Here is a 21,020-nt window from a genome sequence, read left to right as displayed (position 1 = left end):
ATGCATATCTATCAGCATTTGAATCTGAAAAACAAAATAAACAAACAGGCAGAACAGAAACATTCATAGATAAAGAGAACATTTTGATATTTGCCAGATTAGGAGAATAGGTTAAAAAAAGTGAAGGGATTAAGAAGTACCGATTTGTTGATAAAAACAGATTTGTAAAATACAACATAGGGATTATATTCAATAATATTATAATAACTATACATGGTATCAGATGAGTGTGGGATTTATCAGGATGATCACTTAGTAAGTTATATAATGTCTAATCACTGTGTATATACATGAAACTAATATAATTATCTCAACTTTAAAGAATAAAAGTTATTTTAAAATGGAAAAAAAGCTGCCTTTGGACTCTGGAGAGGGGAACAGGAATACAGAAATATTCAAAATACCATAAAATTTGCTCTTGGTTTTTTTTTGTTTTGTTTTTTTTAAGANTTAGTAAGTTATATAATGTCTAATCACTGTGTATATACATGAAACTAATATAATTATCTCAACTTTAAAGAATAAAAGTTATTTTAAAATGGAAAAAAAGCTGCCTTTGGACTCTGGAGAGGGGAACAGGAATACAGAAATATTCAAAATACCATAAAATTTGCTCTTGGTGTTTTTTTTTTTTTTTTTTTAAGATTCAGGCATTTTTCTTGAATAAAAATTGGGGGGGGGGTTGATGAAAACCTTTGTTTAAATTCCAGAGTTCTGAAAATTCTTTACACTCCTTTCCTCTCCCCTCCCTCCCCCGACCCCCTCCCGCCCTCTCTTCCTTCCTTTCCTTCTTTCTTTCTTTCCTTCCTTCCTTTTTTAAAAATATATTTTACTGATTTTGCCATTACAGCTGTTCCATTTTTTTCTTCCCTTTATTCCCCTCTACCCTGCACCTCCCTCCCACCTGAATTTCCCCCCTCCTTAGTTTATGTCCATGGGTCTACATGTAAGTTCTTCGGCTTCTCCATTTCCTATACTTTTCTTAACCTACCCCTATCTGTTTTGTACCTATCATCTATGCGTCTTATTCCCTGTACCTTTTTCCTCATTCCCTCCCCTCCTCCCTCTTGATAACCCTCTATGTGATCTATATTTCTTTGAATCTGTTCCTGTTCTAGTTGTTTGCTTAGTTTGTTTTGGTCTTAGGTTCAGTTGTTGATAGTTGTTGTCATTTTACTCTTCATATTTTTGACTACCTTCTTTTTCTTAGATAAGTCCCTTTAACATTTCATATAATAAGGGCTGGGTGATGATGAACTCCTTTAACTTGAACTTAACCTGGGAAGTACTTTATCTGTCCTTCCATTCTAAATGATAGCTTTGCTGGATAGATAATCTTGGATGTAAGTCCTTGCCTTTCATGACTTGGAATACTTCTTTCCAGCCCCTTCTTGCCTGTAAAGTCTCTTTCGAGAAATCAGCTGACAGTCTGGTGGGAACTCCTTTGTAGGTAACTCTCTCATTTTGTCTTGCTGCTTTTAAGATTCTCCCTTTAATCTTGGGTAATGTAATTATGATGTTCCTTGGTGTGTGCTTCCTTGGATTCAACTTCTTGGGGACACTGATCTTCCTGGAGGTCTGTTTCCTTTGCCAGATTGGGGAAATTCTTCATTAATTTTTCAAATAAGTTTTCAGTTTCTTGCTCTTCCTCCTCTTCTTCTGGCACCCTATATGAGTATTGGACTGTTTGTTGTCCCAGAGGTTCCTAAGCCTCTCCTCATTTTTTTGAATTCTTGCTTCTTCTTTCTGTTCTGGTTAAATGTTTACTTCATCCTTCTCCAAATCAATGATTTGAGTCCCAGTGTCCTTCACGTCACTATTGGTTCCCTATACATTTTGCTTTATTTCACTTTGTATAACCTTCACTTCTTTCTCTATTTTGCTATCATATTCAAGCATTTCTATGAGCGTTCTGACCACCAGTGTTTTGAACTGTGCATCTGATAGGTTGGCTGTCTCTTCATCACTTAGTTCTATTTTTGTTATTTTTGGAGCTTTGAATTTTTCTTCCATTTGGGCCATATATTTTTGTCTCAGAGTGCCTGTTACGTTCTAAGGGGCAGAAATCTTAGTATTCCCCAGGTGGGGGCCACCCATGTCATTCTGTTGTGGTGCCATATGTGGGGGACAGGTCTGAGAGGGAACAGTACCACTTGCTTACCTCTCAGCTGGCTGTCAGTCACTTGCCCCACTTCCCACAAGCAAATTGGGCCCTTCTGGTGCTGATTCAGGTATGTGGCCTTGTGTATGTTTTAGGACCCTGTGGGTCTCTCCAACAAACTCTACTGTGTGGCTGGGTATTTCTCCAGCTGCCCTATCCCCCATAGATTATTATAGCCAGAGGTTTTGAGGCTTTATTTCCTTTGCACTGGAACCCTAGATTGAGTGATCTGTCTTGCTCCCCAGTTGTTCCTCCTGGTTTATCCATATGCAAATGTGGGACTGCCAGATCTGCCAGCCGCTCCCTTCCCCTCCTGGCCCTCCAGTCCTCCAGCCGCTACCTTGTGGTGGTTGTCTCCACCTCTCCTCCTGGTCTGGCTGAATGTTTCTTCTTTAACTCCTTGGTTGTCAGACTTCCATACAGTTTGACTTTCTGGCAGTTCTGGTTGTTTTTTGTTTCTAAATTTGTCGTTGACCTTCTTTTGGTTGTGTGAGGAGGGACTGTATATCCACCTTCACCTCTATGTTGATGGGAAGTTTTGTTTTGTTTTTATGTAGGAGTGATTTTCTTTACCTCTCCATACTTGATGATATCCAAGTCTTTTCTTTATCTACAGAAAAATGTTGCTGGGGTTTTCATTGGATTTGCATTAAATGTGTATATCAATTTGGGAAATCTTTATTATGTTGAGTCTTCCATCCTTCATCTCCATTTATTTAGATCTTCGATTTCTTTTATCAGCATTATATAGTTTGTAGCATAAAAGTTCTCATTGTATAATGCACTACTAGTTTTGTTAGATTACACCTGAGTTTTTCTTTTCTTTCTCCCTTCCCCCTCTCCCTCTTTTCCTCCCTCACTTCTTTCTTCTATATCTCTAACTAGCTCTCCTTCTTTAATAGATTCCTTGGCATTTTCTACAAAGGCAGTCAGATCATGTACAAAGGGGGATAGCTTTATTCATCCTTTCAGATTTGTATGCCCTTTTTTTTATATCCCTTATTTCACTGGCTAGACCTTCCATCACTGTTTGATAAGGTTGGTAAGTGTAGGTATCCTTGCCCTGTCCTCAGTCTTAGGAGAAAAGCATTCAGGTTTTCACTATTAACTAGAATATTAGCTGTAGGTTTTCTTAGATGTTCTTCTAAACGTCTATTTAGGGATTTCACAAAGAAAATTCAGGAAATTCCACTTTATTTCTTTTTTTTTTTAAGGATTTTTAAAAAAAATTTTAATTTTTAATTTTTAATTTATTTATCTTTAGAGGGGAAGGGAAGGAGAGAAGGAGAGAAATATCAATGTATGGTTGCCTCTCGTGAGTCCCCTGCTGGGAACTGGCCTGCAACCCAGGCATGTGCCCTGACTGGGAATCGAACCATGATCATGTGGTTTGCAGGCCCGAGCTCAATCCACTGAGTTACACCAGCCAGGGCACAAAATTCCACTTTATTTCTGTGTTTCTGAGAATATATATCATGAATGACTGTTGGATATTGTCAAATGCTTTTTACTTTATTATTGATATGATAGCTTACAAGTTCGTCTTTATCTCATTAATGTGATCGAGTACATTGATTGATTTTTGAGCATTAAATCAACCTTACATCCATGAAATAAATCCTACTTGGTTCTAGTGTATACATATAAGCTTTTACATATGGCTGGATTCTGTTTGCTAACAGTTAAAAGACTTCCATGTATTTATGAGGTGTTTTTGTTTGTTGGTTTATTTTTTAATTTTTGTTTTATACTGTCTGCTTTTGATATCAGGATGGTAACTAGCTTAATAAAATGAATTAGGAAATGTTCCTCCTCTTATATTTCTGGAGAAGATTGTGTAGCATTGTTAATTATCCTTTAAATGTTCCAAACGATTCTCAGATGATATTATCTGGATCTGGAGATTTTGGGGAGGAGTTTAAAATTATGAATTCCACTTAATAGTTATGGGGCTATTAAAGTAATCTTTTTCAGATTGGATAAGTTGTGCTAGTGTTTTTTGAGGAATTGGTCCATTTTTTCTAAGTTGTCAAATATGCATGTTTATAAATGCTCTTTTTATCCTGTTGTCTGTGAGGTCTGTAAGATACAGTGATACCCATTTCGTTCCTGATATTGGTGACTTGAGTCCTCTGGGATTGCTTTATGTGTTGTCATTCTTGCTAGAGGTTTGTTCATTTTAATTCTTTTTCAAAGAACCAGCCTTTTTAATTGGTATTTCCCTTTTCAGTTTTATTGATGTGTGTTCTTTAGTATTTCTTTGTCTCTGCCTGATGTAGGTATATTTTGGGGGGTTTTAGGTTCATGGAATAGAAGCCCAGATTTTTAATTTGAGACTTCATCTTTTCTTGTGTATACGCACTTAATGCTATAAATTTCCCTTATCTCTGTTTTAGCATGTTCCATAAATTCTGATATGTTGTATTTTTATTTTTGTTCACTTTAATGTTTTTCTTCTCATTTTTCTTAAAATCACGATTTGCTTTTAGTGGGCATTTAGTTTGTTTTTGGTTTGAGGATGTTACTAATAAAGCTTCCATGAATATTTTATATACATTTATGTATGGGCATGTGTTTTGCTTCTCCTGGATAATCTAGAAGTAGACGATCATGAGTGTACATTTGATTTTTAAAGCAATTGCCAAACTGTTTCCCAAAATGTCTGTTAGTAATTTATTGTAGTTGTGACTAGTAAAAGTTGACTTGTGATGGCTTGAAATTTTTTTGTAAATCGTTCTTCACCATAAATAGTGTAAGAAGCACTGTTTGGAGAAGCCTTGGAGGGTTGGATATAGACAGCTTCAAGAACTCTTCGTACACGATAAAGCAGAGTGAGTACCACTGGAGGTTGGGGTGATAGATTTGAAGACAGGGAGAGCACTCTGATCAGCATATTCTGATTTTAACTATGCTGTTAGTGAAGGATAAAACAAGAACATTAGCTGAGTGACTGGAGAGTCTGTAGCACTAAAGGGCTGAGGAAGGAGAGAAAGAGGTGAATTCATCTCAGAATGTAACACATTACATTTGTTATAGAAATGTAGTAGGTTGTTTGAAATGCTTATTTAAGTTTTGTGGCCATAAATTTAAAGTGCGGCCTTATTTTGAGTGTTTCTCCAATCAGTGCAATTGCTTAAATACAGATAGATAGAACGTATATAGAAGGTATATAGTTAGGTTTAAAAAGAACTAGGTTTTCTCTTGGCTAGTGTGGCATAGGATTAGTTAGAGGTTAAGAGGACTTGGCAAGGGAATGGTTGTAGTGGTGGGTCGTGGAACCTCAACAGGTTAAGGAAGGAAATAAAGGGGATGATGGATTTTTGAAAAGGTACTAGGGTCAGTGGATTGCAGGACTCTGTGGGGGCAAAGAATAGTTGGAATAGGAATACTACAATAACTAAAAAGGAAGGAAAGGAAATGGTGATCAAAGAGTAGGATTGTGGAAGTCAACTTTTCAGAAGTGCTATAATTTGGGGGGATTTACATGAGCTAGAATACTACTGTAAGAGCAGGAAGGTGAGGGAGGAGGGTTTTAGGAAAAGATGAGTGAAGTTGAAGAAGTCAAGGAATTCAAAGGCCTATCAGTTAGATTGAATTTTCTCTAAGTATGTTGAAGGCTCATGATAATAGGAATAATGACGGAGAGGAAGACATCAAGTCAGTGGAGTGCTAAAGTCATCAATGAGTGAAGCGGCTGAGGAAGAATTTTGAGGGAACAGTTAACCTGGCAACAAAGATAATGGTGGTAAAGTCTGAACATGTGGTCTTAAAAGGAACTGAAGTGGGACGCAGTTAATGGAGGAAGTAGTACTGTGGAGATTAATCAGGACACTCCTCACCTCTGAAGGATTATAGCAGGAAAAGGTCACTACTTCAGAGGGCTTTAGGGAGAAGCATCTCAGGAATAGCCAGATTTCAGTTAGTATAAGAAGAGAGATCATTCATAGAAATGGGAGACAGCAGTATGGGAATGGTATCCTCGAGAAGATTGACTATCTAGGAGGCTCAGCTTACTGGGCCAGAGCTAAAAATAGGTCCAATGGGAGTAGTCATGGTAGTTTCTTGAATGGTTTTTTGGTACCTAGGATGTCTCTGTTTTTCTGAGAGGACAAGATTATATTTTAAATTTCTTGTTTTACATGGACCTGGACTTCTTGATATGTTTGGTGATTCTTAATTCTCTTTCTCTCTTCTGTGACACACCTGTTTATTCTTCTGAATGGCATGGACTTTCTGACTGAACTCTGTGGCTTCTTGTCTATTTGCTTCTTTTAGGTGGGCGCATTGAACATTGTTAATTTTCAGATATGTAATTTAATTTTTTCAAATATTTTTTTCTCTCCTGTGTGTTTGGTACAGAAGAGGAGATTTTGGCATATATTTCTTTGTTCATTATCTTGACACTTTCAAAGCTAAATTTTTAGGAATAAGAAATTGGTACCAACCCAGATTTCTAACAATGAAGAATAGGTAAATGTGGTATATCTGTATAACAGGATATTATGCAGGTATTAAAATTATATTTTGCAAGTACATGTGCAATAATGAGAAATTGCTCTCAGTAGTACATTCTTAGTGATGCCATTTAGTAAAATACATATGTTCTGTAGATAGGTATTAAAATGTAAATGTTTAAAAGTATTAATTTAAGATATTAGATTTCTTTATACAAAGTTCAAATTTTTTAATAAAGTGGTTGTATTAGTGCATATTTGTGCGTATATTAAAATCTTAACTCTGCTTTAGGTAGACTGTGTCTGGTTTTGACAAAAATTTCACTGACATATGGGTTTTTTTAAACATAATTTACCCTGAATATATGTTAACAAATCTAAACATATGCAGGTCAATGTTTAAGAATCACATAATTTTAAGTGTTAGTAGGAGATAATTTTTTTTGAAAGAAAATGGTTATTTTAGCTTAAAATTAATAGGGTAAAATCATTTTTATTATTACCATATTGAAAGTATCATACCACGTGACTTAATTGTGGTGTTAGGGTATGAAGCATGCATTTACTTCCTGTAAATATTTAGAAATGTGCTGATTGTCTTTATAAATATTTTGTTTATTTAGTAAGTATTTAGTGAGTGTTAACTATATGCTAAACTCTGCTCTAGGGACTTGGGATATATAAATGAATAAATAAAATAAAGATATGGGTAATCTGGTAAGAGTAACAGTTTAATTCTTTTAGCAGGATACCTTTTAGTAAGGAAAACACCTACGTTCTTAGATTGTATGCATTTTAAAATTACATTAAAAGCCCTATAAACCAGGACAAAAAACAATCTCCAGTACTAACTGTCTTTTGTTTTATTAGATTGAGGAACTTCAGCAGGCTTTAACAGTAAAACAAAATGAAGAGCATGACCGACAAAGGAGAATAAGTAATACCCGCAAAATGATAGAAGATTTGCAAAATGAACTGAGGACCACAGAAAACTGTGTGAATCTTCAACCCCAGATTGATGCCATTACAAATGATCTGAGACGGATTCAAGATGAAAAGGCATTGTGTGAAAGCGAGATAATTGATAAGCATAAAGAGAGGGAAACTCTAGAGAAGGAGAAAAGGAGTAAGTTTTATTAAACTTAGGATGAAGAGATGTTTATAAAATGGAGGTACATCTCTAGTGATGGATGGGCTTTCTTCTTCTCCTGATATCATGCCTTTAAATATTCGAGTCTCCCTTTTGAGGACGCTCAGCTTAGTTCTTCCAACTTAGTGCCTTAATTACCTGTATCTAGCATGTGTCATGATTGGCTGGTCATTGTCTTCAGTCAGATTATGTCAATTTTTTAAATTCAGTCAGTCTGAAAATACTTTGCTTTATTTTCTTAGAAAGTCACTTGCTATTATTTTTCAGATCAAATTTAAACTCTTTATTCTAGTGTTTATAAACTTTCTGTTTACTTTGTTCCTTGAAGCCTGTCCAGTTGCATCTTTGCTTTTCTTTCCTGTAGACCAAGGGTGTCAAACTCGTTTTCACCGGGGGCTACATCAGCTTCTTGGTTACCTTCAAAGGACCAAATGTAATTTTAGGACCATATAAATGTGACTTCTTAACAATTAAGCAGGAGCTTGGCACTGCCTCTGGGTAGAAACAAGGTGCTGGGCCGGATTTGGCCTGTGGGCCTTGTGTTTGCCACCTGTGCTGTAGACTGTGTGGATAGATCTCTAACATTATTCAGGTGGGGGAGATGTCATACTCGATCTGCTCAGTATATATGACTAACATTAAATTTTTAAAAGACCCTTTTTTGTATGTTTATCAAATATGAGATGTGTATGGTTAAAACAAAGAAAAAGAAACTAGAACAGAAGGGTAGCCCAACCCCCTTTAACCTCAAGACCCCCTTTCAAGCGTGCTCACGTTAACTATTTCATCACTTTTTTTCTGATTGTGCTTCATATATTTTCAGCATATTCTTATTTTACCATAGCTTACCTTGTCAATTTTAGACATCATCTTTTGCTATTTTGTTACTTTAGATGTGATTTCAGCTCGTAACTCCCCTATTGTAATTCTCAAATGAGATTATTATATTCATATTAATTACTAATAAAATGTATTAACGTTGATTTATTGTGACTAATATATCTTTTTATCATTTGTCACTTAACTCTCGTCACTATTTTTTGAATGTATATTGTAAGCTAAAAATACTAGTACTCCCTTCCCTTATTTTCTCTCCTTATTCCCTCTCTCCCATTGCCCTGTTTTTTAATGCTCACCTGAGGACCTGCTTGTTGATTTTGGAGAGAGAGAAAGGGAGGGGGAGAGAGGGAGGGAAACATCAATAGGTTGCCTCTCATAGGTGCCCTGACCAGGACCAAAATCACAGCCTGTGCATGTGCCCTGATTGGGAATCAAGCCCCACAGCCTTTCGGTTTACAGGACAATGCTCCAACCAACTGAGCCACCCTGGCCAGGACACACCCCTCCCTTTTTATATTCTAAATTCTCTAGTCTGTATTCTGGTTTTTATATTCTTAAGGCTGAAAACATTTTATTGAGAACCATAATCAAGTTTTATGTGCTCTGTATATGGGTTAATTCTAAAAGCTAGAAATATTAAGTATTATTCGTGGCTTTACAATGAATCTTGTTCACAGCAGAGCCCAGGTAGTGTGTTATAATGTAATTGTCTTTCACTGATAGCTTTTTTAAAGGTTGGAGATTACTTTTCTTAAAAAGCACCATTTGTTTTAGCATTTCCTTAAATAAAAAAATAAAACATCTTACCAGGCATTCTCTTGAGTTCTGGAGTCTCCCATACTTGTCCTTTCTGGACTGACGATTCTCCAAGCCTCCTGCATGGCGGTCGTCTGGAATTTGTCTCAGATCCTTTTCCGTGTTGGGTAAAGCTATTCCTGAATTCTGTGCCTTCTGTTTTTCCTACGTTACTCCCTGATTTTGTTAGAGTGCATTTCCAGGTAACCTCCTAAGAAGGGGCATTTGGGAATTAATTATAAAGTCTTGACATCCCCAAAATATCTTTATTATTACTTCTCAGTTTTGTTGTGTATATAATTCTAAGTTGAAGATAGTTTTACTCAGGTTTTGAATGCCTATTGTGATTGTCTATGTCTAGTATTTTCTCGTTCTTGTCTATCTGACCTATTTGTTTTTGGTAGCTCAAAAATCATCTTTTATTCCAGGCGTTTGGGAAATTTGAGAATGATTTGTTGAAGGTGGGTTTTTCTCCACTGGAAACTTGCTAAGTATTGTTTGTAACTTGTGGGTCTGAGATTTTTTATTATTATTAGATTATTTTACTAATGAAAGTTTTCAGAGAAACAGTACTTTGTTTCATTTTCCAATTTTAGATGTGAATGATCAAATTACGCAATTTGACAATCTCATGAATCAGAAGGAAGATAAGCTGAGACAGAGATATCGTGACACATATGATGCTGTTTTATGGCTGAGAAATAACAGAGACAGATTTAAGCAAAGAGTCTATGAGCCCATAATGCTCATGGTAAGAAATTTTATCTTGGTAGCATCCGTTAGTTTTATTATTTTAATCATTATAGATTTTTATTGTTAAAGAGTTCTTAGTCTTATTTACACCCCTTGTTTTCCATTATCAGATTTGCAGCAACTGGTATACTGCTGAATCCATACATGAGCTTTTTAAAAGGACCTTGACCAGTACATCTGTGAACTTTTTCTAGAAAGAAATATGAAAATGACACCTATTGACTAAGAATCATGTATAAAATTAGCTTGGTTAGCTTGTACCTTCTGGCAATTGCTATTCTTAGGTTATAGCAGGCAGTGGATTAAGTGCAGCCAAAGGGGTAGAAAACTGCTATAAATAAATATGTTGATATGAGGCACCTGACAGAAGGTAGACAAGAAAATCTCTTGCTACTAAAACAGAGCATTATGAGGATTCTGACAGTGAAACCAACAGGTTATGAACCTTACAAATATTTAATAGCTCTTACTGATGATCATGGGTCACCAAGAATAGAGTGAAGTATATTTAGTAAATCATTTAATGAAGTGTGGCCCTGGATTTATTAGGAAGACTTCTATATATAATATTTAAAATTATAAGTTTGGCCCCAAAAAGTAAAAACCACATCTTTAGTGAAAATATATTAGATATACATATATGATATAAACTTAAAATTTTCCTGCAAATGACTTTAGGATTGTTTTTGCTAGATGATTTCTTATACTTGAGCAAAGAATGCAGTATAGATCCTTGCAGGATTCATGCAAAGGTCTATTTTCTATAACCTGTGGTTGCATTATACTTTACTAAAATCATTTCATATAGTTTTAAAATTTTATATTATATTAGCAAGATTAATATGCATAATGTATTCTCTTCTTGCTCAGGTATGTATTATTAAACTATTTTTGGCACATTAAGAAGGGAATATCTACTTTGAACCCAGGCATTATTGTTTTGATTACTTTGGTAAGGACTGGAAAATATAAGGAAAGAATTGTAATTCTTAATAAGTTACAATCAAGTTTAGTTGTCAGCAAATTTTTATTAAAATGCCAATAATACTATAGAACTTTAAATGCCAATAATACTTCAGAACTTTATAGATTTTATTTTCTTGTCGTTTGGTTTTTTAATAGTAGCTTATCATTAAGTTAGATTACTACCTGGCATATATTGTCAATTTTTTTAATTTTTGAGATAAAAAGATATACTCTGTGTTTTTACCCTCTGGGAATAAACCTTTACTTTTCCTACTGCCTTCCAACTGAATTCCCATGCACACTTATTTAACCCTTTAAGATTTAGTTGAAATGCTACTGCCCTCATAAGCAAATTAATGATACGTAAACTTAAAATTTTAGTCATATAACATGTCAGCTAGCAATCTGTTTCCATGAGTTACTTCTAAAAATTTCAGTATAGAATTGGAGAACTGTGCAAAGATACTTTTACACTTATACCCATCATAGTAGTGTTTGTAATAGTAGAATGATGGGGCAAAAATAGAAAATTTTCAAATATGCTGTTTAGTATGTAAATTGTGCGATATCCTTATATTGGAGTACTGTGCAGACACCAAAAATGTTGCTGTAGGTTTCTATTTATTTATATAAAAGGACATTTTTGACATCTTCATGAATTATAAAAAAGGTAACAGGGTAGAATGTATAGAAAGATTTCATTTTAAAAAATTGTGAAACAAGATGCTGTCATTAACCACCAGATCATCTTGGAGTGCTACGTATACTTCCTCTGTCTACCTGTCTTTTACTACTGTGACTGTGAAGATGTGGCTTTGGAGAACTTTACCAAACATTTTCTTCACCAATTTTATGAGAAGGAACACGCTATGAAACTGATAAAGCTGCAGAACCAACAAGGTGGCCAAATCTTCCTTCAGGATGTCAGGAAACCAGACCATGATTGCAGTGGTGTATGCATTACACTTGGGGAACACTGTGAATCAGTCAGTCAGTACTGGAAGTTAATGAACTGGCCAGTGGATGAACCCCTTCTTGTGTGACTTCCTTCACACTTAGTACCTAAATTAGCAAGGGAAATCCATCAGAATTGAATGACCATGTAACCAACTTACACAAGATGGGGGCCTCAGACTCTGACGTGACAGAGTATCTCTGACAAGTACACCCTGGGAGAGAATGATAATGAGAGCTAAGTTCTGGAAGGCTTATCCATAGCTATAATTTTGTTTTAAATTTCCTATTGTCCTATTGCTTACCCTTTCTATAAGTTATAGCAAATACCCACATATATTTTCTTTCATTTGGTAAAGTACCAGTAAAGTAATTTGGTGCCCGCCCCAAACCAAACTGTGAAACAATAGACACTAAAATGCTGATAGTGTTTCTGTCCAAGTGATAGGTTAAGAAAGCTGATTTCCATCTGCTGGAGCTACTCTTCTTTAAGCTTTGTAGATGGTGGATTTAACATGCCTCTGTTGTGGAGATTTGTTGTATTCCTCATTTGTAATAAATGATAAATTTTACTCTTCTTAAAATAGTTTTTCCTAACCTATCTTTGTATCTTCAATACCACTGAGTCTCAGCATGCAGAAATGCCTAGTGAGTTGATATTTTTAAGTAAATCATTATGTTTTTATGTTCTAGTGCCACAAACCTTGGGTTTCTCCTGAAGGCACTAATAGTTACAGTTAATTCATAGCTAGTTTTTTCCATTTATTTCATAAAGTTTTATACCAGTCAGTTCTTGCCATGTTTAGTATGAGTTCCTCTTGAAGATTAAGAAACATATTACAAGTTTGGAGATAGATGAGAAATGTTTATACTTTTAGATCACAACCTAAGACTGTTTTCAGTGTTTTCAGTGACTGACCAGAAAAGAACTTCATTAGGTAATATCAGAACCACTGTGCATCAAGTACTATTCGAGTCTCAACTTTCATTTTACTATTATTTGGATGTTTCTGGATGATAAATTAAATTAGATGTTTTACAATGTTGACCCTTCAGTACCAAGTTCTCTTTTTTTGTCTTTTTCTCAATCATTAAATTTAATCTAATTCGATAAATCTAAGTTAAATATAATTATTTTCTAGTAATCAGTTTGGGTTTCATTAAAATCAACTTTTGTTTTGCTTAGATCAATATGAAAGATCATAAAAATGCCAAATATATTGAAAATCATATTCCACCAAATGACTTGAGAGCCTTTGTATTTGAGAGTCAAGAAGATATGGAGGTTTTCCTCAAAGAGGCAAGTATAAACTAACATAATATTTTGACTCACTTGGCACTTCTGGTTAAGTTTAAAATTCAAACTAGAGCTAAGAGCGATAATACCTAATTTTACCAGCAGTAAGTCTTGTGTAAGGCACTCAGTTCTGCTAATTTCTGTACTATCTGTATTATTATTGGGGGATGAATGTATTTTATAAGAGGAAAAATAGGCTAATTCCCTCTCTGACATTTCTGTGATATCATTTAAAGAGAAATATCAGAATGATGGGTCTTCAATTTCAAACATCCTTTTGGGAACTATATTGGGATGAACTGTTTTCCTTTTTATGGGAAGTAAATATGATGTTGTTTATGATATAAATAAAATCACTTAAAAAAATTGAGCCCTGACCTATTTGGCCTGGTTGGTTGGGCGTCATTCTGCAAAGGGAAAGGTTACCAGTTCAATTCCCACTCAGGGCACATGCTTAGGTTGTAGATTTGGTCACCAGTTGGGGGCATACAAGAGGCAACCAATTGATGTTTCTCTCTCACATTGTTGCTCTCCCTCTCTTTCTCCCTCCCTTCCCCTCACTTTAAAAAAATAAAATATTTTTTTAAAAATTGATAATACTGTATTTGGCTAGAAAACACCATTGACCAAGAATCTAAGCCAATGAAAGGCAACATGGCTTAGGAGCTAAGAGTACAGGCTCTACAATTAGACTGCCAGGATTTGAATTCTGGCTTTGCTACTAACTTGGGCAAGTTGCCTAAATGTTTTGTGCCTCAGTTTCCTTATCGCTAAAATGAAGGTAATACTGCCTACTTCAAAAGATTTGGGGGGAGCATTAAATCAGTTAATAAATGAAAAAGTATTTAGATAGTGCTTGTTAGCTATTTCATGTATTATGTGTATATTGTTATATATCTATTGGGTTGGACAAAAATTTCATGTGTTTTTTTCCATAAGATGGCTCTAAGTGCTTAGTTGTCTTTAACTTCATTGGAAAGAATTTTGTCAAATTGTATTGTGACAGCTGTCCTATCAGCAGGCATTAAAAAAACTTACCAAAATTAATTTTTATGTAGCCATTTTAATACTGAAGATAGAAGAAAATACACATTTTCAGTATATTTTATTCAAGAAAGGTAAAAGTGCAACTGAAACAGAAAAGATTTGTGCAGTGTATGGAGAAGGTGCTGTGACTGATAGAATCTGTCAAGAGTGGTTTGCGGTGGTGTTTCATGCTGGAGATTTCTCATTGGACGATGCTCAGCAGTCGAGTAGATAAGTTGAAGTTGACAGTGATCAAATTGAGACATTGAGAACAATCAATGTTATACCATGTGGGAGATGGCCACCATACTCAAAATATCCAAATCAGTGAAGTTAATGGTGAAAATGAGAAATGTGTCTCTTACTTGACAGTAAGAGACTAGACTAAACCAACATTTTGACCAACCCAGTAATATATAGTGTATGTTGTTAGCTGTGTATGCTAGTATATATTGTCAGTAATATTTCTTTTTCCTTTTGCATATGCCTTCTACTTCTTTAAAAGCTCCGGAGAGATTAGGCTTAGACTTTGATTTGTTTAAACCTTTGTTAGTGAGTCTAAGTGAGGATAGGACCCAGAATCGGCTCAAGTGGACCTCAGTTTCTCTGGTACACAAGTGACTGCGAAGAATGCTTACTTTTTTTTTTTGGCTTTTACCATATTGTCCTCCATCTGGTTTACAAATTGGAAGGGAATGTGAATATAGACTTTATAGAAAAGTTGAATGTGTAAAATTATAAAATGGACATTTTATAATTTGTGTATTTTAGGATTGTTTAAGTTTAATCAGTGAGTTAGTGATCTGATATCAGCTTATTGAAGAAGTCAGTTGCTTGGTTACAAGTTTGTGAGATGTGGCACATTATGAAGGGTGTTTACACAGGCCTGCGAACCAGAGGATCGAGGTTCGGTTCCCAGTCAGGGCACATGCCTGGGTTGCAGGCCGGTTCCCTGCAGGCCAACTCCCAGCAGGGGACACACCAAAGGCAACCATACATTGATGTTTCTCTCCCTCTCTCCTTTCCCCTCTAAAGATAAATAAATAAAATCTAAAAAAAAAAAAAAGGGTGTTTAGTCAGGTGTTACTAGATGATATCTATTTTGCAGATCGCCAGCTTAGCCTACACTGAGTACCTTGCTTTGCCCTAGAGCATCATCCTTCCTCTGTGCTGAGGATTTGAACCATATACTGATAATAGGACATAAGTTTCAGAAAATTTGGCCTTTTTTTTCCTGTGCTATGACAATTAACTTTCCAAAGAGTCTCATCAGTAGGACCAGAACTTGCTTTTACATGTATGATTTTTATGTATTTTGAGTTGTGAAATGTATTGTATGTAACCTTCTGTAGTTATATGTGCTTGAATATATGTCTCCTCTTAGTAACTTACAAACTGTCTTCACAGTTTTTGCCATTTCCTGTGCTGCTGTGCACTGTCATCACAATTTATATAGTACTAGTACTAACTGTGTTGTTATTTAACATTTTTCTTTAAATCACTTCACTTTTTGCTTCTTAAAATATTTTGAAAGGAAGTAAAATATCACCACAAAATTAGAAAACAGATAATTTGCGTAGCAGTAAAGATGGTAAAAACAGTGTCAGTGAGTTCTAGATCAGTTCTACTGCTTACTGAAAGCACAGAACGTGGTTTTTTAAGGAGATAACAAAGAGTTAAGGACATGCTGACAACATACAACAGCTTTCTCCTTGTGGTTTGAAATACTGAGAGGGAATTGAAAGGCAATTAATTTTTTATTGTATGATTCAGTTTTATTTAGGGTACCCACTAAAACAACACATGCTCTGAACTGAAATGAGACCTGTATGCTAGTGTCTTTGATAGATTGATTTGTGAACAGTATTTTTCATCAGTATTGTTTAATCTATACCTTCACTGTCTTTTTAATAACTTTTTATTTTGATGTAACTTTAAACTTAAAGTTGCAAGAGTATACATGGAAGTTCTGTATGCTTTTTACCCAGATTCACTATTTACATTTTGCTCTGTTTGCTTTATTATTTGTCCATTGCAAATTACAGTCAGTTTTGCTATAACCCAGCATATACATTCCTAAAAGTTACTGTGCTCTATAAAATCATTTCCTATTGTGAATAATCCTGCAGTGAACATTGGATACATACATCTTTACGAATAAGTGTTTTCAAATTAGATACCCTGAAGAGGATTGCTGTGTGACATGGTAGCTCTATTTTTAATTTTTTGTGGACTCTCCATCGTGTTTTCCAGAGAGACTGCAGCAGTCTGCGTTTCTACCAGCAGTGAGGTTCTCTTTTGTCCACATCCTCTCCGAAACTTTTTATTTTTGGTCATACTGATAAGTAGTCCTTCCAGCATCTGCTGCCCCTTAAGCTAGTCAGGTCCAACATCTTCTCATGCATGTCTTGGCCACTTGAGTGTATTCTTGGGAAAAGTGTCTGTTCACATCCTCTGCCCATTTTTTAATTGGATTGTTTGGGTTTTTTGTTAAGTTGTATGAGTTCTTTATATACTTCAGATATTAGCCTCTTATCAGAGGTATTGTTTGAAAATAACTTCTCATTCAGTCGGTTAACTGCCTTTTTGTTTTGTTGGTGACTTCTTTTGCTGTGTCCCATTTATTTATTTTGGCTTTCCTTGCCTTGCCTTTGGGATTAAGTTCACAAAGACCCCTCTGAGACCAAAGTTTGTAAGTTTAGCGCCCATGTTTTATTTATATATATGTATATGTATATGTATATGTATATGTATATATTTTAGGTCTTGTGTTCAAGTCTGTAGCCCATTTTGAGTTAATTTTTGTTTATGGTAGGAAGTCTGATTTCATTCTTTTGAATGTGGCATTCCCTTTTTCCCAACCCATTTATTGAAGGCTGTACTTTCTCCATTTTATGTTTTGGGCTCATTTGTCAAAATTATTTACCCATGTTTGTGTGGGTTTATTTCTGGGCTCTAAATTCTCTTCTGTTGGCCTGTGTCTGTTTTCCTGCTAATACTATACTGTTTTGATTGTTGTATGAATTTGAAGTCAGGGCATGTGATAACTCTTCTTTTTTCTCTGGATTGCTTTGGCTCTTTGGGGTCTTTTATGGTCCCAACTTTGAGGATTTTTCATTTTATTTCTTTGAAAAATGCCATTGAGATTTTATGGAGCTTGCATTAAATTTGTTTATTCCTTTAGGTAATATGGCCATTCAGCTATATTTTTCTAATCCATGAACACAGAATATCTTTCCATTTCTTTGTGTCCTCTTTAATTTGTGTCAATAGTGTCTTGTAGCTTTCTGTGTATAGGTTCTTTTATCCTTTTTGTTACAGTTGCGAATGGGATTGTTTTCTTCAATTCTTTCCCTGATATTTCATTGTTAGTAGATAAGAACTGAACAGATTTTTGTACACTGATTTTCCTATTCTGCAACTTTGCTATGTTTGTTCATTGTTTCTGTTAGTCTCTTGGTGGACTCTTTAGGGTTTTCTATGTATAGAACCATGTCACTTCAAATAGTGACAGTGTTCTTCATTCCCAATTTGGATTCCTTTGATCTCATTGCTTTGGCTAGAACTTTTAGTACTGTGTTGAGTCTCTGTGGTGAGAGTGAGCATCCTTGTCTTTGTTCCTGATCTTAAAAGAAAAGCTTTCAGTATTTCACGTTGGAGAATGATATTAGCTGAGATTTTGTCACATATGGCCTTTATTATGTTGAGGTACTTTCCTTATATATGCATTTTATTGAGTATTTTCATGATAAATGGATGTTGTATCTTGTCAGAAGCTTTTTCTGCATCTACTGATAAGATCATATGATTTTTATTGTTTATTTTGTTAATGAGGTTGTATCATTGATGTGGGTATCTTGAACCATCCTTTCATTTCTTAAATGAACCCCACTTGATTATGATGTGTGTTTTTTAATGTATTCTTATATTCGATTTGCTAGTATTCTCGACACTTTTTGCTTTTATGTTCATCAAAGATATTAGCCTGTAGTGCTCGCTTCAGCAGCACATATACTAAAATTGGAACAATACAGAGAAGATTAGTATGGCCCCTGCGCAAGGATGACATGCAAATTCGTGAAGCGTTCCCTATTTTTATTTGCCAATGATACCTCAGACAAAGGTTTAATCTCCAAAATATACAAAGAACTCACACGACTTCACTCTAAGAAGACAACTAACCCAATTAAAAAATGGGAAAAGGACTTGGACACTTCTGCAAGGAGGACATACGGAGGATCCAGAGACACATGAAGAGATGCTCAATATCGCTAGCTATCAGAGAGATGCAAATTAAAACCACAGTGAGATACCACTTTACACCGGTGAGAATGGCTATCATAAACAAAGCAATAAACAACAAATGTTGGAGAGGGTGTGGGGAAAAGGGGACTCTGGTCCACCGTTGGTGGGATTGCAGACTGGTATAACCATTATGGAAAACAGTATGGAATTTTCTCAGAAAACTAAAATTGGCCTTGCCTTTTGACCCAGCAATTCCACTGCTAGGATTGTATCCTAAGAACCCTAAAATACCAATCCCAAAGAACCTATGCACCCCAATGTTCATAGCAGCACAATTTACAATAGCCAAGAGCTGGAAGCAACCTAGGTGCCCGTCAGTAAATGAATGGATCAAAAAACTATGGTACATATACACAATGGAATTTTATGCAGCAGAAAGAAAGAAGGAGCTCCTACCTTTTGCACCATCATGGATGGAACTGGAAAGCATTATGCTGAGTGAAATAAGCCAGGTGTTGAAGGACAAATACCATATGATCTCACCTTTAACAGGAAGCTAAACAACAAAACAAACAAGCAAGCAAAATATAACCAAAGACACTGAAATAGAGAACAGGCAGACAGTGACCAGAGGGGAGGGAATTTCAGGGGAAATAGGGGAGGGATTTAGAGGAACATATATAAAGGATACATGGACAACAACTGAGAAGGGTGGAAATGGGAGGGAGGGGAGCAGCACGGGGGTGGGATGGGATGGGAGTAATAGAAAACTGTACTTGAAAAATAATTAAATTAAAAAATTGGAAAAAAAAGATAATAGCCTGTAACTTTCCTTTATATTTTTCTTGCCTGGTTTGGCTATCAGGGTAATGTCAATCTCATAAAATGAGTTATGACATATGTATTCCCTCTTCTTCTAATGTTTGGTAGAATTCACCAGTAAAGCCACCCAGTCCTGGAATTCTTTTACTTCTTTATTGTGCTTCACTACATTTTCTGGTACCATTTCTCTTCAAATTGTCTTGAGATAAGGTTAGACATCCTTACTTGTTCCCAGATTTAGAAGGAAAACACTCTGTTTCTCTGTTAAGTATTGTGTCTGATGAACTTTCATCATAGATGCCCTTTATCAAGTGGAGACGTTTCTTTTTATGTCTGTTTTTGTTAAGAATTTTTATCATGAATGGCTGTTGAATTTTGTCAAGTGTTCTGCATCTACTGAGATAACCATATGGCTTTTGTACTTTTAAATGTTTTATTGATTATGCCATTACAGTTGTCCCATTTTCCTCCCTTCATTCCCATTCCCCCTGCACACCCCCTCCCTCCTGCACACCCCCTCCCCATTCCCCCCTTTAGTTCATGTCCATGTGTCACAAGTTCTTTAGATTTTATATTTCCCATACTATTCTTGCCCTCCCCCCTATTTTCTACCTACCTATTTTCTGCTACTTAGTCTCTGTACCTTCTACCCTCCTTTCCCCCACTCCCCTGTTGCTACCCCTCCATGTGATCTCCATGTCTATGGTTCTGCTCCTGATCTAGCTGTTTAGTTTGCTTTTGTTTTAGGTGTGGTTGTTAATAACTGTGAGTATGCTGTCCTTTCACTGCTCATATTTTTTATCTTCTTTTTCTTAGATAAGTCCCTTTAACATTTCATATAATAAGGGCTTGGTAATGATGAACTCCTGGAACTTGACCTTATCTGAGAAGCACTTTATCTGGCCGTCCATTCTAAATGAAAGCTTTGCTGGATAAAGCAATCTTGGCTGTAGGTCTTTGGATTTCATGACTTGGAATACTTCTTTCCAGCCCCTTCTTGCCTGTAAGGTCTCTTTTGAGAAATCCGCTGACAGTCTGATGGACACTCCTTTGTAGGTGACTGTCCCCTTATCTCTTGCTGCTTCTAGGATTCTCTCCTTCATTTTAATCTTGGGTAGTATAATTATGATGTGTAATTATGATGTGCCTTGGTGTGTTCCTTCTTGGGTCCAACTTCTTTGGGACTCTCTGAGCTTCCTGGACTTCCTGGAAGTCTATTTCCTTTGCCAGATTGGGGAAGTTCTCCTTTATTATTTGTTCAAATACGTTTTCCACTTGTTGTTGTTGTTCTTCCCCTTCTGGTACCCCTATAATTCAGGCATTGGAACATTTAAAAATGTTCTGGAGGTTCCTAAGCCTCTCTTCATTTTTTTTTGAATTCTTGTTCCTCATTTTCTGTTTGGTTGTTTCTTTCTTCCTTCTGGTCCACTTCATTGATTTTATTCCCAGTTTCCTTCCCATCACTATTGGTTCCCTGTACATTTTCCTTTATTTCACCTAGCGTAGCCTTCATTTGTTCATCTAATTTGCAACCAAATTCAACCAATGCTGTGAGCA

General features: G+C 35.7%; 1 protein-coding gene and 1 non-coding gene across 3 annotated transcripts in view; both read left to right on the top strand.

Moving 5' to 3' along the window:
- The window catches only part of SMC5 (structural maintenance of chromosomes 5), a 95,592-nt gene that overhangs the window by 44,326 nt on the left and 30,246 nt on the right, over positions 1 to 21,020 (top strand). For both annotated transcript variants that reach the window (XM_037061684.1, XM_037061683.1), the window contains exons 9-11: positions 7,486 to 7,741; positions 9,997 to 10,151; positions 13,260 to 13,373. In XM_037061684.1, coding sequence (XP_036917579.1) covers positions 7,486 to 7,741; positions 9,997 to 10,151; positions 13,260 to 13,373 — 525 coding nt within the window. The remainder of the gene's footprint in view (positions 1 to 7,485; positions 7,742 to 9,996; positions 10,152 to 13,259; positions 13,374 to 21,020) is intronic.
- On the top strand, positions 18,387 to 18,493 carry LOC118997888 (U6 spliceosomal RNA). The gene has a single exon (XR_005068745.1). It is a non-coding gene; the product is annotated as a U6 spliceosomal RNA (small nuclear RNA).

The sequence above is a fragment of the Sturnira hondurensis genome, unplaced genomic scaffold (assembly GCF_014824575.4).
Source record: "Sturnira hondurensis isolate 20B ecotype Veracruz unplaced genomic scaffold, ASM1482457v3 Scaffold0013515, whole genome shotgun sequence".
Classification (NCBI taxonomy): Eukaryota; Metazoa; Chordata; class Mammalia; order Chiroptera; family Phyllostomidae; genus Sturnira; species Sturnira hondurensis.
The sequence above is the reverse complement of the archived record's forward strand: the minus strand, read 5'-3'. Positions and strand labels throughout refer to the sequence as shown.